Source organism: Notamacropus eugenii, chromosome 3 (genome assembly GCF_028372415.1).
Source record: "Notamacropus eugenii isolate mMacEug1 chromosome 3, mMacEug1.pri_v2, whole genome shotgun sequence".
NCBI classification, from domain to species: domain Eukaryota; kingdom Metazoa; phylum Chordata; class Mammalia; order Diprotodontia; family Macropodidae; genus Notamacropus; species Notamacropus eugenii.
Genome location: NC_092874.1, coordinates 168,278,862 through 168,295,095, shown reverse-complemented (window position 1 = coordinate 168,295,095; position 16,234 = coordinate 168,278,862). Strand labels below are relative to the sequence as shown.

The 16,234-nt window shown below is 34.4% G+C and overlaps 1 protein-coding gene across 10 annotated transcripts in view; it reads right to left on the bottom strand.

Moving 5' to 3' along the window:
* The window catches only part of BEND7 (BEN domain containing 7), a 210,550-nt gene that overhangs the window by 136,311 nt on the left and 58,005 nt on the right, over positions 1 to 16,234 (bottom strand). For all 10 annotated transcript variants that reach the window (XM_072653272.1, XM_072653273.1, XM_072653277.1 and 7 more), the window contains one exon: positions 5,066 to 5,291. In XM_072653272.1, coding sequence (XP_072509373.1) covers positions 5,066 to 5,291 — 226 coding nt within the window. The remainder of the gene's footprint in view (positions 1 to 5,065; positions 5,292 to 16,234) is intronic.

Genomic DNA, 16,234 nt, shown 5'->3' with positions numbered 1-16,234 from the left:
AGGGAAATGAAAGACTATGAGTTAAACCAAGCAGTTAGTAAACAAAACCAAAAATTTGAAAATATAGAAGATAATGTGAAATATCTCATTGGAAAAACAACTGACCTGCAAAATAGATCCAGGAGAAACAATTTAAAAATTACGGGACTACCTGAAAGCCCTGATCAAAAAAAGAGCCTAGATATTATCTTCCAAAATGATTTTCTCAAATACTCACTACCACTAAATTTTATCATCTTTTACCATCTCAGTTAGCTGAATGGGTGTAAGATGCTACCACAGAGTCGTTTTAAATTATATTTATTTCTCTAGCTGTTCTAATGTAAATAATAATAACTAGCATTTTACACGTTTTCAGATTCATATGGAAGTACAGTGACTTGCCTAGAGTAACATAAATGTCTAAAGTAGGATTTCAATTCAGGTCTCCCTGATTTCAAATTCAATGCTCTGTCCCCTAAAACATGTAGTTGTCTATTATTATCATTATTAGGAATATTTATAATAATTACAGTTGCATTTTGGAACAATTTCTGTCCCAAATTATAAACCTCTTAAAACAGTTACTAATTCATCATTTTGTTCTATTTTATTTACAGTATTAAGGAGCTGATCATTTATGTTCCTTTGAGAACTACATATTTATGTTCGTTGACCACCGATCTACTGAAAAATAGTTCTTATTCTTATAAACTTGTGGCAATAGATTTTTTCACATCCTTTTTTTCATAAAGTTTTTAATACAAAATTGTTTGCTCCTGTCTATATGTTTTATTATTATTTTGGAAGCAATGTTTTGCACTGTATAGAAATCATTTATTATCTCTTATAATTTCTTCTACACTAACAAGGTTTAGAAGTAATCTTTCAAGGAATTAAGAAAGCAAATATCAACTGAAAAAAATCAACTGAATAAAACATTGGCTACCTGAGGTGCTTTTCAAAATGGTAAACTCAAGTTGCCAAAGAACAAGTTGAGTTCAAAGTAATCCTTGCTCTGGCAGGCAGTCATACCCTGTTATTTCCCCAGGATCATATGAAAACAGATTCCCAGAGCATAGCCACAGCAAATTGTTTTCTTGCTAACATCTCTAAAAAGAAAAGAATCTGGAGTAAATGTGCCATGGAGACTATTTCAGTACTGCTCAAGAAGCACACATTCTGAATAAGTCAGGGTCAAAGACTATGCTAGGAACCAAAGTCAACTCCATGGACTTCATGGCTCCATGCAACTAAGATTCTTGAAAACAATACTCAATTTCCAATCCTCTTTCCTCCTCCTTTACAGTATAGGTACAACACATAGAACACCTACATTCTTTGTCCAAGATATACATACTGATCGGCTAGCTTAATGAGACGTCCAGTTATCTATGCATCATAGCCTGGACAACAGGCATTTCTTCTGCGTAAAATGTTTGGCAAAATTCTTTTGAGTGGCTGCTGATTTCACTCAGGATGCTGTTCATAGTATTCTAGGGCTGATGAAATCTATATAACAACCACACATAGCAAATGGAGGAGTTTAACTTCAAAGGAAATGAATTCCTCTTTCATTTGGATTCTGTGATGGACATCCTCCATAATATAGGCAAATACTTTTGGCAAATATCCATCTTCCTATTTCATGCCTCATTTGATACGGATAATCAGAGGGTTGCCAAATAAAATTCATTATTTTTGTTGTTTTATTTATCAAGGAATTTTGATATCACAAGAGACACCTTTTTAAAGGAGAACATTTAAAGGTATGTTTTGCTCTAATAAGTCAAGATCAGCAAAGAATAAAAGCAGTGGTAACTTTTATCTTCTGTACCTCTGACTTAACCATGTAACTGTAAATACGAGGCCTGCTGCATTTTGTATAAGCTTTCCTATACCTTCTCATTTTTTCATCAGGGATATCTTTGAGACATCTGTAGATAAATCTCATAAAGATTTCATAGAGATGAGAAAGTAAGCATAATGTAATTGTTACGTTATGAATTAATTATGAAATAGTCATCTCTTTTCCAAAGTTAAACTGCAAAGAACAAAGGTGAGAATAGATGATTAAGGGTTCCTTTACTAATCATCACCTTGAACAACATTATAAATACATATTTATAAATATATTATGTAGTATAAAATGAAAAAAATTTAAGTTACAAAGAATTTAAATTCTCAAAATAAAATGAACTCAGTAATTAGGATTATTAATAACCAATAACAGTAATACAATTACCTTTCTAACCAACTTGTGTCCCAAATTATATGCATTCTAAGACATTTACTAATTCAGACTTCTGTCTTACTACTTTACCTACAGAATTAAAATTCCTCCAAAAAATGAAATGCCACTGTTTGCTTTATCACTGATTTGTGATGATATGATGAGTCAGTCTCTGGGAACTCTTTTGTGTTCTTCAGTTTCAGTATGCTACAAACAGCTAAAAAATATTGCTTTGTGTTCTGAAGGATGTTGTATGGAATTGCTAAGTTTTTAGATGTTTATAAAATCTTTTGAAATCACATGTCAAATAATGATACAAGAGACATGTGATAGAATGATGGGCTTACATAAATGGAAAAAAACCTATTAAGCTTCCAATAAATGCTCATGACCTATCTGATATAGTAGACTTAAGCTGAAGAATAGACTTTCTTCTTCTTTCCTACCAACATATATTATCCCTAAGAAAAACCAGAAAAACTTTGCATAAATGAATTTTAAAAAAATAACATCATATAATATATGGGTTAATCAACTTTAAGTTAATTAGAGCTGGATGAGTTGAACAGGGCATTTACACAAGTGTTAGGAAAACAGGATGAATGTTTATATATGACTTTTTTTAAGAAAAGGTTTATCAGTATTTATTAGTTGGTAGATCTTAATATTGTAAAGAAAGTTGTTTTTAAAACCTTTAAGATAAATTGAGTAGAGGTGAGAATATTACTATTGTGGTGTAAAAATTGAGGCATAGGCAATAACTAAAGGACAAGCTAGAACAATAATTGGTGTACCTTAGGAATTAAGTTTACTGATGCTGTGTCTACAAACTTGAGTGGGGTTTAAGGATATTATCAGGATAATTCAAATAAAAACTATATTTGTTTCCATTACTTGAATATTTTGGGTCAATTGTTTCCCAAGCCTGAATTATCTGGACAACTGCCTTAACACTTCACTGTGATAAATACTGTCAAGGCTGAATGTCTTGAGGTTATTCTAATCTCTAGCCTGGGAATGGGAAGTTGAGAGAATCAAGGCACATCTGATATTCCTTTTATAATGTACCTTTTCCAAACACTTGCATAATGTCTAATACTTCCATCTAAAATGGATGAGAAAACAAACCTGTATCTGTCTACTTGCAATGAAAAATTTCATACACTATCCATTATTAGGATATCTCAAATCCTGCTTTTAAAATAGGCCATGATCATTTATGGTTCCTAATTTCCAATCTCTTTAATAATGTTAATATGCTGTCCTGAAAAAAAGGAAAATTAAATCAATTTCTGGCTACTCTTCAGTGTGTTTAAAAGCTTCAGCAATGAAAAGCATTTTCAGATTTGACCTTAAAGTTTTCAGGAGATCCCAACCAAATTAAATTGAAACAAGGCCCATCTTTCCTTCAGCAAATTGTAGTTACATCACTGACCATTTTTCAGATACCTATTTTCAGATAACCCTATTTTCAATGTCACTCCAGACGGCACCACTCTGTCCTGAAATGGAACAGACTGTGTCATCTCTGCAGCTTCTCATATTAACTACAACTTAACTGTCACATTAATTAAGCAAAAAAAAAAAAATTCTGATGGAGAATAAGAAGTTATGTATTAATAAAGGTTTCAGTTTCAGCAATAAACAAAGGAAGCTATAGTGGAGACACACTGGGTGTCTGGCACTTACTAACTCTATTGAGAAGCATTTTCTATTTTGCAAAATTAATAGTCAATTTTCACATATCTTTTTATTACTATAAAATTAATTTATTTTGCAAGATGACTGCAGAGGAAAGAATATGTAAGTGTATATCCTTCATATGTGTGTTATACAGACAGAATATCTGTGCCACAAGTGTATGTATGTATTTGTATACACCTGTAGTTCCATTCCATGGACATTTGGTTCAGAAGAACAATGAAATAAATTCTTTTTTTTTTTATCAATTATTCTCTTTTAAGTTAATATATTAACCAAAATTTCATTTTCATGGATTTTTCTCCTATTTAAGAATTAGATTATGATCTTTTCTGAAGTTACATTTAAATATTTAAACCTACTGCTTGATGATTTTCTTCAGCAGATCCTTGCTACTGAGTACATTTCTAAGGACTTGAGCTAAGAAATTGGCTATGGCTGGCTAATGTCTATATAAATTCACCAGAAACACGCTTCTCCATCGTTAAGACAATGGATCATAGACATACATTCAAGAAATTACTTAAGGCAAAAGGCACATGTTTTTTTATGCATGTGCTAAGATACTTGTCTTGGACAATGAGGCATCAATACAGGTCAAAAACAAACGAGTGCATAACTCTATTTCATAGACTAACAACTTAAACATTCCTAAGTAGCATTAACCTGCGGAAAAGAATTTTGGGTCTTGAATGTATTATATTCAATTTCAACTACTTTTTAAGAATATGCCACAGCTTTAATTCTTAAAACAAATAAAAGAGCTATGAAAATAAAGTATTTTAATCAAGTTCATAATTAGTAATTATTTAGTATATTAAATTAATCATTCCCAAATTTTACACACACACACACACACACACACACACACACACACACACACACACACACGTTTGCTGCTACAGTTGGCTCATTTGGCTCTTTATCATATATTAACAGACAAGTTCACCACGTAAATAATCCGCTCCAGTGAGAGTGTTTAGAGTCAGGAGTGACAAAGTTCATAAATACCTTGTCGATTACAATTTAGCTCTTAAACCTAATTTACTATTGTTTCTGTTAATTTATAATTTTTTTCAAGTTAAATCTTATTGAATAATAAAAATAAACAACTGAACAAAAAACCCATTAAATGAAATGATGCAGACCAACCTTTTATTGCACCCACAATATTTTGGTCTAGTCCTTTCCGGTTGTCATTGAGTCCTCTTTTCCTCTTTCCATTGGGCAAGGAGTTTGCCAAAGTCTTGTCATCAAAAAATGCACACACCAATTTTCTAAAGAGAAGACTTCCTGAGCGAGTGTAGTTTGACAATATAGAGTCCAGCTGAGATTTAGGCATAAATACATCAAAGCCTTCAGCAAGTTGCACTTCTGGCTACCAAAAGAACATAAATATTATATTAAAAAGTGCATTTATCTTATTGGAATACTCTATTTGCACATCTGTACATCACAAAATGTTACTATTTATCGCAATGCCCATGAACTATATATGACTCGTCCCAAGATTCTGCATGCAAACATTTCTAGTATGATTGGCACAACCATTTATACTCCATGGATCTTTAATTTATTTTTTTAATTTTAAAAATTAATAAAGTATATTTAATCTTAATTATTAGAAGTGTTTAAAATGGATTACTAAGATGGTTTTTAACTCTGTAATTTGATGACCCTATGAAAGAAACATGCTAAAAACTCTATTACAAAACCCTATTATGATTGTTTCAAACTTGAATATGTGGAAATATAACTAGGGCTAACCTACCATAACTTTAAAAATATAAATCAATCTACATTTTACAAATGACAAATTCAAAAATCAAAAAGAAAAATGCTTCATTTAAATAGGCTCTTCATTAAAATTTTTACTATAAAATATTCTGTGCACTTTCAAAATCTCTCTCTTGCCCCATTAGACTGTTCCTTATATTTTACTTATTTGTATCTGTGCTGTATTTTAAGTTTTTAAAGATTTTAATTAGATATTAAATTCCTTGAAGACAGAGACCCCATTATTTTCCTCTTTATTTCCCCAGAGCCATCTTAATGAATTATTGCTGAGTTAAGTTGAAGTCAGGCATTGCTTTAATTGTTCTAAATAGAAATGTAAAGTGTCAAGGTTACCCTCTGAGTTGTTATAGGCCATATAAGGAAAGGAAAGGAACCTTATAACAAATTTATCCTTGATTCCTGTTGGAGTTTCTAAAACAAAATGTCGGGGTCTTTTTAGACAGAAGATCTATGGTCAGAATGTTGTTTCTATCGTGCAGTTTCTCTTATAAGGTAGGGGGCATCTACTTCCTGTTCTACTTGGAAGAACAAAAAATTGTTTTGGAGATGCTCCATCAGATTTAGAAGAAATGATTTACCTGATCTCACGATGTCTCGTAAAGAGTTTGGTAGATGTCAGGGTTTCTCACCTGAAGAAGCGTCATCATCGATCACAGATACAGGGTTGGAAGGTTATTGCATCACAAAAATGAATCTCTACTAACAAGTGTACTGTCAGGTTCTGTTTGAAAACCTCCTGGGGACTGGAACCCACTCCCTCTTAAGGAAACCCATTTCATTTTTGGACAGTTCTAATGACTAGCGGCTTTTCCCCCCTTTATAAAGCCTAAATTTGCCTTTCTGCAAATTCCACTAATTGTTCCCAGTTCTTAGAAGCAGCTAGAAAGCACAGTGGCTAGCGCTCTGGGTCCAGGGTAGAAAAGACCAAAGTTCAAATCTAGCCTCAGACACATAATAGCTGTGTGACTCTGGGTAAGTCACTTCTCTCTGTTTAACTCAGTTTCCTCATCTGTAAAATGGGAATACTCATAACATTTCCAAAGACTGTTGGAAAGAGAGATAACAACTTACAAAACACTCAGCACAACATCTACCACATAGTGTGTGCTACATAAATGTTAGTGATTACCGTTCTTCTTAAAATTTTATTATTATTGCAGAATTGTAGATCAATGAAATCCTCTTCCAAAACCCTTCAAATAAACTAAGATAGCTATCAAGCACCTGCGAAGGTCGTTTTGCCAAGCTAAACATCCCTAGTTCCTTTAGATGATGCTTATAATGCCACGGCCTCCACTTCATTCACGTTCTGGTCTGATTCCAATTTATTAAAGTTCTGCCTAAAATGTGGCAGTCATAATTGAACACGAGAATAAAGATGTAGTCAGACCATTGCAGAGTACAGCCTGAAGAAGAGAAAACTGGGCCAGAGGGTGGTAAAGGTGAGCAGGAAATGATCGCTGTCTCTTACAGTTAGAAAGAGTAGGAAGAAATTTTGAAGAGGAAAGTTTAAGTTTGGTGTAAGGAAAAACATCCTAACAGCTAATCCAAAATGGAAAAGGGAGACTAACAGAGTGGTGATTTCACATCACTGGAGGTCCTCAAAGAAAGGTTGAATAACGACTTGTCTATAATATAGAAAGTACTCAGTAGCCTCTGAGGTCACTTCAGTGATTATTTATAGTACTCCAATAGTCATCAAAATGAAATAAACAATCCCACTGCTAGAAGGCAGAACTAATACCTTGTTCTGAACTTTGTAAAGCTTAATGCTATCTAAGATTGCACTAGCTTTTTTTGGGTTGCATTTTTGATTCACTTGTAGTCTACTAAAACCCCAGATTTCTTTCACATAACTTGCCTTCTAGTAATCTCTTCCTCATTTCATATTTGTATAACTTTTGAACCCAAATGTTAGACCCATGTTCAACAATAGCAAGAGAAATAAGTTCCATGAGACAGAGATAAATATCCTCTTGTTAACCATCCCTCAGTATACCCATTCCTTATATATCTTCACTCAAAAATTAAATCAATAACTCCAAGTGTCAGTTGTAGGGGCCTAGAGATCTAAGACTTGAAAATGTGGAAGAAAATTACAAGAAATTAAGCCAATTTTGATATTGAAAACTTCCATTTAGACAGACACAATTGTATAGTCAGTATTATAAAAGGTAACATATTGCTAGCATTAGAATATCTGTGGAAAACCCTATTTGCATGATAAGCAATACCAAGATTTTGTGGAGAAGGATAGGGATGGGGACTGACTTGGCTTTCATCAATGAGAAACTCCTGAATAACGAAATGTCTCCTACCAACGCAGACTGGCCTAGAGCACCAGGAATTTAAGTGGCTTGGTCCAGGGCTACACAGCAAGTGTGTGTCAGAAATAGGACTTAAATGAATGCCACTTCCACTACCAGCTCCAAACTGTATTCATGGTATTGTGACTAAACATGACAAAATATAAAATATTTGAGAACTTGGAAAACAGTTGACAACTGGGTAGTTTATATAAAAGGAGGTACTGTACAAACCATGTGAAAACCATTGCTTGATGGACTTTAAGTGTAACTACCATGCTTTAAAATTTGTTCCTGACTTACATGAACTGATAGTGAGTGAAGTGAGGAGAACCAGGAGAACTTTTACACAGTAACAGGAACATTGTTTGATGACTGACTTTGATAGACTTAGCTCTTCTCAGCAATGCAAGGATCTAAGATAACTCCAAAGGACTCAAGATGGAAAATGACATCTACATTCAGAAAAATAACTATGGAGTCTAAATGCAGATCGAAGCATGCTATTTCTCTCTCTCTCTCTCTCTCTCTCTCTCTCTCTCTCTCTCTCTCTCTCTTTTTTTCTCTTGGTTCCTCCTATTGGTACTAATTCTTCTTTACAGCATAACTAATGTGAAAATATGTTTAATATGAATGCACATGTGGAGCTTATATCAGACGACATGCCATCTTGAGGAGGGGAGAAGAGAAGAAAGGAGAAGAAAATTCAGAACTAAAAATCTTATAAAAGTGAACACTGAAAACTAAAAATTAATTAATTTTTAAAATGTTTCCTTATTTATTTGCCCCCAAGTGGCATATCTGCTTCATATTAGAAGTGAAACAAGAAGAAAGGAATCAAAAAGAGCCATATCTTTGGAATTTTGTTTTTAAGAAAGAAAACATTCTCCATAAAGCCCTACTTCAAAGTTATATCAGAGTATGAAGCTGAACATATGTTCTCCAAGGTTTCTTATTTGACTTTTCAAGAGGATAGGTGACATCATGGGGTATTCTGGCAAGTCCTATAATGCTATGATGTTTCAAGCACACCTGTAGCAACAGTCTAGGTCTACTTTCCAAGGATTAATTTAGCAAAGTATGGAGAGGCATGCCTGGCTACTGCGTCATGAATTTTTGGGCCATAACAATCCATAAAACTAAGAAAATTACAAAATGGCCCTCAATCACCTTCCACTTCTATAGTATTAGAGTGATAGAAAGATCATCTCTGGAGTCAGGAAAACCTGAGTTCAAATCTAGATTCAGACATTTGCCAGTGGTGTGACCCTGAGAAAGTCACTTAATCTCTTTTTACCTCAGTTTCTTTAACTATAAAATGGGGATAATTATTTCATCTAATTCCTAGGATTATTGTGAGGATTAAATGAGATAATATTTATAAAGGGTTTAACACAGTGCCTGGCACATATAAAGGCAATGATTACGGTCATCATCATTATTATCTATAAGCATTAACTTAGCTATCAGTATTCTAAGTGTGACATCTTTGAATAGTAACATTGTACCAGAACAACAGGGGTTCTTGATATGGGAGCCATTAACTAGGTTTTAAAAATATGTTGGTATCTATTTCAAAGCAACTTGTTTCCACTGTAATCCTATGTATTTTCTTTTATCCATTTAATGATATTATTCTAAGAAGGGGTCCATAGATTTTCCTAGACAGGCAGAGAGGTCCATGGCACAAAAATGAAGCACTCCTATTAGAGCATACTGAATAATATGATATTGAATAATATCAGTCTTGACATTCTTACTAAAAAATGAAATCAGAAAACAAAAGAAAGTTACAGCTAAATGGAAGGAGTGCTGATAGATTCTCCACAGAGTGGCAAATAAAGAAATTATTATTTATCGATCAAGGGCAACAAGAAACATCACAAGTAATTTGGTATTCAAGATGAGCATAAGCTTACATTCTGTTAAAAAGATAAAGAAATGATAAAATTCTATTAAGAAGTCACTAGGACTCTACAATTAAGAAATATTTATATCTATCTATCTATCTATATCTTAATACACAGTAACTTCAATGGAAAGGTAGTTATGAGGGAGGAAGTAAAAAAAATTTTAATTTGGCTCAAGAACAAGAGAGGTCAAAGGCTTACAGATTATCCTGAAGCCTAGAATCTATATGTCATGAGTAATTTCTTTGAGAAGAGAATTGGGAAACATCAGACATGGCAAACACAAAATATTATCACAAAAATAAAAGTAATTCTATTTTAACAAATTGGTTATTGATGTAGGAGTTCTTCAAAATCAGCAATCTGTATACAGTCAGACTATCACTTTGTTAAAAGAAAAGATCAAAATCAATACCAAATTAGAAAGGTTAAAAATAGAGAAAGTATGTAATATAACCTGGGCAAATGCAATCTGGCTTATTAAGTTCTTGATGCTAAAAAATGGGAAATAAATAAAAGCATAGACTTTGACCCAGGCTAATCACCCTTTCCTAAGGAATTTGACTTTGTTTTGGTTTTGTTCTGGACCTCTGACTTCTTAAATATAAAATACTACCACTGTGGAAACTCCTCTACAACATTAGGGATTTGCCTGGGACACTGAGAGAGAGGTAAAATGACTTGTCCATAATCAATAAGTCAACAAGAATTCATTAAGTACCCACTATGTGCCCCTCAGTGTGCTAAGTGCTGGAGATGAAAAGAAAGGAAAAACAGACTCTGTGCAGCCAGGAATTTCCCATTCTGATGTGGGAGACAACGTGCAAATAGCTGTAATTCAAAGTATATAGTGTAAACGGAAGGTAATCAAAGAATACTGGCAGGAGGCAGGGATTCAGGGAATTGGAAAAGACCTTCTACAGAAAGTAGGGTTTAAAGCTCGATCTGAAGGAAAGCCAGGAAACCTAGGATCAAGAGGTGAGGAAGGAAGGCACTCCAGGCATAGAGAACATTTGGTACAAAAGCACAGAGCCACAAGATGGACACGTGTTTTAGGAAAGTCACTTTGGCCACTCTGGAAGATGAACTGTAACAGGGAGAGACTCAAGTCAGGAAGGCCAAGTGGAAGACTACAGTAAGGGCACAGGTGAGAGGTCATCAAGGCCTGCCCTAGGGTAGTAACTGCATGACTGGAGAGAAGGGGAGGCACACGAAAGAAGCAACAAAATTTGACAGAAGACGATACTGAAGTTGTAAGCCTGGATGATCGGGAGAATGGTAGTGCCCTTGACAATAATGAGATAATCTGGAAGGAAGAGAGATTTGGTGGGAAAGATAATGAGTTCAGTTTCAGACATGATGAGTTTGAGATGCTTACAGGATATCCAATCTGAAGGAGGAGGAGGAGGAAGGGCTTGACAAAAATATTGTTGTGGTTCAGTCATTTCAGTCACATTCAACTCTTTGTGACCCATTTGTGGATTTCTGGGCAAAGATACTGGAGTGGTTTATCATTTCCTTCTCCAGTTCATTTAACAGGTGAGGAAACTGAGATAAACAGGGTTAAGTGACTTGCCCAGGGTCATACATTTAGTAAGTGTCTGAGTGCAGATGTGAACTCAGGTCTCTATCTATCTATATGCCACCTAGCTGCCCCTTGACAAAAACACTGAACCTTTAATACCCTAAACACCCAAATCTTGGACCTTATTAACAGCAAAGAAAATAAGCAAGAATATAGCAACAATTCTTGATTCATGTGCCTCTTTTTAGGATAACCAACGGACATGCTTGATGGCATGGAGTCCTGAGAGAGGAAGGCACTCCACCTAATGGTAGGGCCCCTGTGGAATATTTAAGGGAAGACAGAAACAAGAATCACACAGGATAAAAAGGCATCAGTGAATTATAATCTGCACTGATGAAAGGAGTACCCGCTGTCATCATCGACAAACGTAAGTATTCAAGAACAGGAAAAACTGGCCTTTATGGAGGATATGGCAGAATTTGGCCCATGAAAATTGTCTTTGTATGCTATGTCAACAGAAACTTTCAAAAATTTAAAAAATCTTTTTTCCTCTTAAGTTGAGTAAGTGGTAAATGTCAAGACCGGACTAGGGCTTGCTTTAAGCTAAAGAAATTAAGTTGATTTTTAATATATTGTTTAAATGTACTGTGAACTTACAAATCACACAACCATGTAATATTTTAAGAGATAATAGAAAATTTGTTTGAAATGCCTAATTAAGTAAAAACAGCATTAAGATAATTTTAAAATAATTAAAATTAGGTTATAAACTACTGAACAAGAATTGGACCTTCTTTAACAACTTACACACAGCTAGGCATCCCACATGCTAATTAAGTGGTACTACATGGAAGAAAAGGGCAACTTCTATTACTTTAATTACATCTTTTCCCTAACAGTAACTTCATTTAAAATGTCATACAGCTCAAAAATTATTTTTTATTTTATTTTTTTAACTCATAAGCATTTCTTTTCTCCATTCCTCTCCCCCACTGGAAAAAAAAAGAAAAAGAAGACCCTTGTAACAAATATGCATAGTCAAGTAAATTCTCACACTGGTCATGCCCAATAATCTATGTCTAATTCTACACCTTATGTCCATCACCTGACTATCAGAAATTAAGTCTGAGTCATTAAATCTTAGATGGTCACTGCACAAATCAGAGTTTTTAAGTTTTTCAAAGCTGTCTTTATAACACTGTTGTTCTGTGTAAATTATTCTCCTGGTTCTGCTCACTTCATTCTGAATCAGTTCATACAAATTTTTAGAGATCAAGAATTATAAGGTAACTGTGTTCTTTTACTGTCAAGTTTGATGGACTCTACTATGTTGTTTATGTTTACTGAACTGAAAGTGTAACAAAGTTTTTGATATTTATGTTAGCTTTCACTAAAGTCTTACTCTAAGTCTTAACCACTAGAGATATGAAAAGAAAAGTACAACAGTTTTTGCCCTCAAGGGAAACAAAATGTACATTCAGAACATATACAAAGTGAATCAAAGGTAGTTTTCCAGAGCGCATTAGCAACTTGTGGCATTAGTAGGAAAAGTATTGTTTAGAAGGTGGTGCTTGATCTGAGATTTGAAGGAAATCAGAGATTCCAACAGACAGAGATAGAGAGGGATGCTAGGAATGAGGAATGGCAAATGCAAAGGTACGATGAGGGGAGATGGAGTGCCCTATGAACAAGGAGAACAGTATTAAATGTGTTGTTGATCTACAGAGTACGTGATGGAGAAGTAAGAAGAAAGAAGAATGGAAAGGTAAGGAAAAGCCAGACTGTGAAGAGCGTTCAATGCCAGACAGGTATTTCTACATAATCACAGAGATACTAGGGAGCCACTGGAATTGAATGAATATGTGTGTGACAGGGTAAAACATACACTTTAAGAAAATTACTTTGGTGGTTACATGGAATATCCATTGGAATAGGGAAACTGAAAACTAAACAGGGAACTATTACTACAGTGCAGGTGAGAGAGGAGGGCTTAAACCAGACTGATGGCTGTGAGTGAAGAGAAAGGAACATATATAAGAGATACAGTATAGGATATTGAGTTGAGTAAGAGAAATGAGGATCACATCAAATCTGTGAACTTGGATGGTGAGAAGGATGGTGGTGCTCTGAACAGTGACAGAAAAGTTTGGAAAAGGGATGGGTGGGGGCAAAGTTCTTGTTTATGTAAGTACTCCAAGTCTCCCTGAACTCATACCCTTTGTAAGTTCTTATGGCATAACAGTATTCCAGTAAATTCATATGCTGTCATTTAAGCAATCCCTCAAATGATGAGGAATTAGCTTCTAGTTCTCTGCCACCAAGAAGCCAGCGACCATAAATAGTTTTATAAATTTGGGTCCTTTTCCTCTTTCTTTGACCCCTTCAGGATATAGACCTAGCAGTCATATTGCTGGATCAAAGGGTATTATGTGCAGTTTAGTAATGTTTAGGTATAGTTTTAAATTGCTTTCCTGAAAGGCTGGTCTAATTCACAGTACCCGTTTTCCTAACGTCCCTCCAGCCTTTCTCATTCTCTCTTTTTGTCAACTTTCCCAATCTGATGGGCATAAGGTGGAATCATAGAGTTGCTTTAATTTGCATTTCTCTAATGAGTAGAGATTTGGAACGTTTTTCCTATGGCTAGTATAGTTTGCATTTCTTCTGAAAACTTCATATCCTTTGACAACTTATTAACTGAAAAATGGTCATTCTTATAAGTTAGAATTATTTCCCTAGACAGCTTACAAATTAGGCCTTTATCAGAAGAAATAGCTGTAAAGAATTTTCCCTAGTTACATGCTTTCTCATATTTTTCAATATATTTTGCACCAACTTCACCCATTTTCATCTTTGCATCAAAGTATATGCACTTGGACAGTTCTTATCAAGTTCTCATAATTTGTCTACTTTGCTATCCTTTGCAAAAGAAGTTGATAAACTGCGATTACTTTCATAGGGCTCTTATTGTGATCACGAGCTAATGCTGATGCTCAATGCTAATCATGAGTATTTCAATAAGAGTTAACTATACCATGAAAATAATGCATCTCTCTGCCATTGGATGTATAATAAATAAAACCATCTCCACCAATTTCTTTAATTGTCTCTCCCAGGAGAAACTGCATGCCATCCTTCCATTGACATACAATTTCCTTTTGTCTTCTGGATTCATTTAGAGAATATGATAAGGTTGATATGATTCAGTTTCTCCTGTAAGGCATATACTAGCTAGTCACTGGACAACAATCTTACATTCAGAATACTAATAATGAAGTTAATGTTTATAGTTGAAAAACTAATGATTAGCAACCACTGTCTCCTTTTTCTTTGCTCTATCAGTCGGTCAGTCAGCAAGCATTTATTAAGTAATTATGTGCAAGGTGTGGTGCAAATACAAAGAAAGGCAAAAGTAGTCCCTGCCCTGAAGAAGTTCCCATTCTAAAGAGAGAGATACAGACGAAAATAACTAGATATGCACAAGAGATTATACTGGGTAGAGTGAAGGTAAACTCAGAGGCATAATTATAGGCACCAGCAGGTGCGTAGAGGGACAGGAGAAGACCCTTAAGGAAGTTGGGATTTGAGGTGGGTCTTGAAGCCAAGGAAACAAAGAGGCAGAAGTGAGGAAGAACATTCCACTGTCATAACATAAGTGGAAGAAAAACACAGAAAACCCAAGGTTACTTTTTAGTTTTCTTTGTTTTATGGGTTTCCATTGCCAAAGGATTCATCAATCAATTGCCAGCCTAATGTTATGTTAATGAACCTCTCCAGATTTAGTTTAGGCTGGTCCATGTTCGGAAGCAGACACAATTTGATATTAGGATTGTGCTCAGAACCTATCCAATAAGGTAAACTCTACAATAGTTTCTAAGAATCCACACTCTCTAATACACCAAAAATAAACCTAGCATCATCTTCATGTGGGCATGAGGTTTTGGAACAGTAGGTGTAGAGGCAATATTCTAATAAACAAATTAAAAGCTACTCTATTTCTGCTGAGCATCCCAGAGTACAGAATGACTTCTTTCTTACTTTAGTGAAAATTATTACTTCAGGAATAAGAATTATAGTATATCTACAGTAAAGTGAGTCATTTCCTATTTCTTTCCAAACTTTCACATATGCCATTCCTTGCATCTGAAATGTTCTCACTTCATCTCCATTAAATCTGTCCTTCCCCCCCAAAATTCTGCTTAAATTCATATGTATGAATCCTTACTTAATTTCATGCAGTTCTGGTTGATCCATTTATTCTACACAACCCTATAGCTGTAATGAGCATTAACCTCATCTCTGCAGAATGATTTTTTCTTAATATAAGTTTTTCAAGTGTGTGTGCATAGAGATACATACACACAGATGTGTACAGATACATATACACACATATATATACACATGCATATACACTCATACATTTATATATGTGTATATATAATTATGTATGTGTGCTCATATGTATAGACATGTGTTTATGTATATTTGTACAAAAACAGCATCATAAGAAACAGCATACCACCAAATAAATGGTACAGAAAATTGTACTACAAGTCTCTTAAGAAATTGAGCTCACTATGGCTTTTGATTGTCAGAGAATTTTACGTAATTAGTAAGAACTAAGCTAGAATTTAATGAAGAGGAAAATATGGACATACTGGGTGGAAGGAACAATAAGATCAAAGGGAATGGTTATTCCTTCTAAACTAAAATAAATGAATGAAAGCATTTAATAAATGTTTACTGTGTAGAAAGAACTATGCTAAGGTACTGGGGATACAAA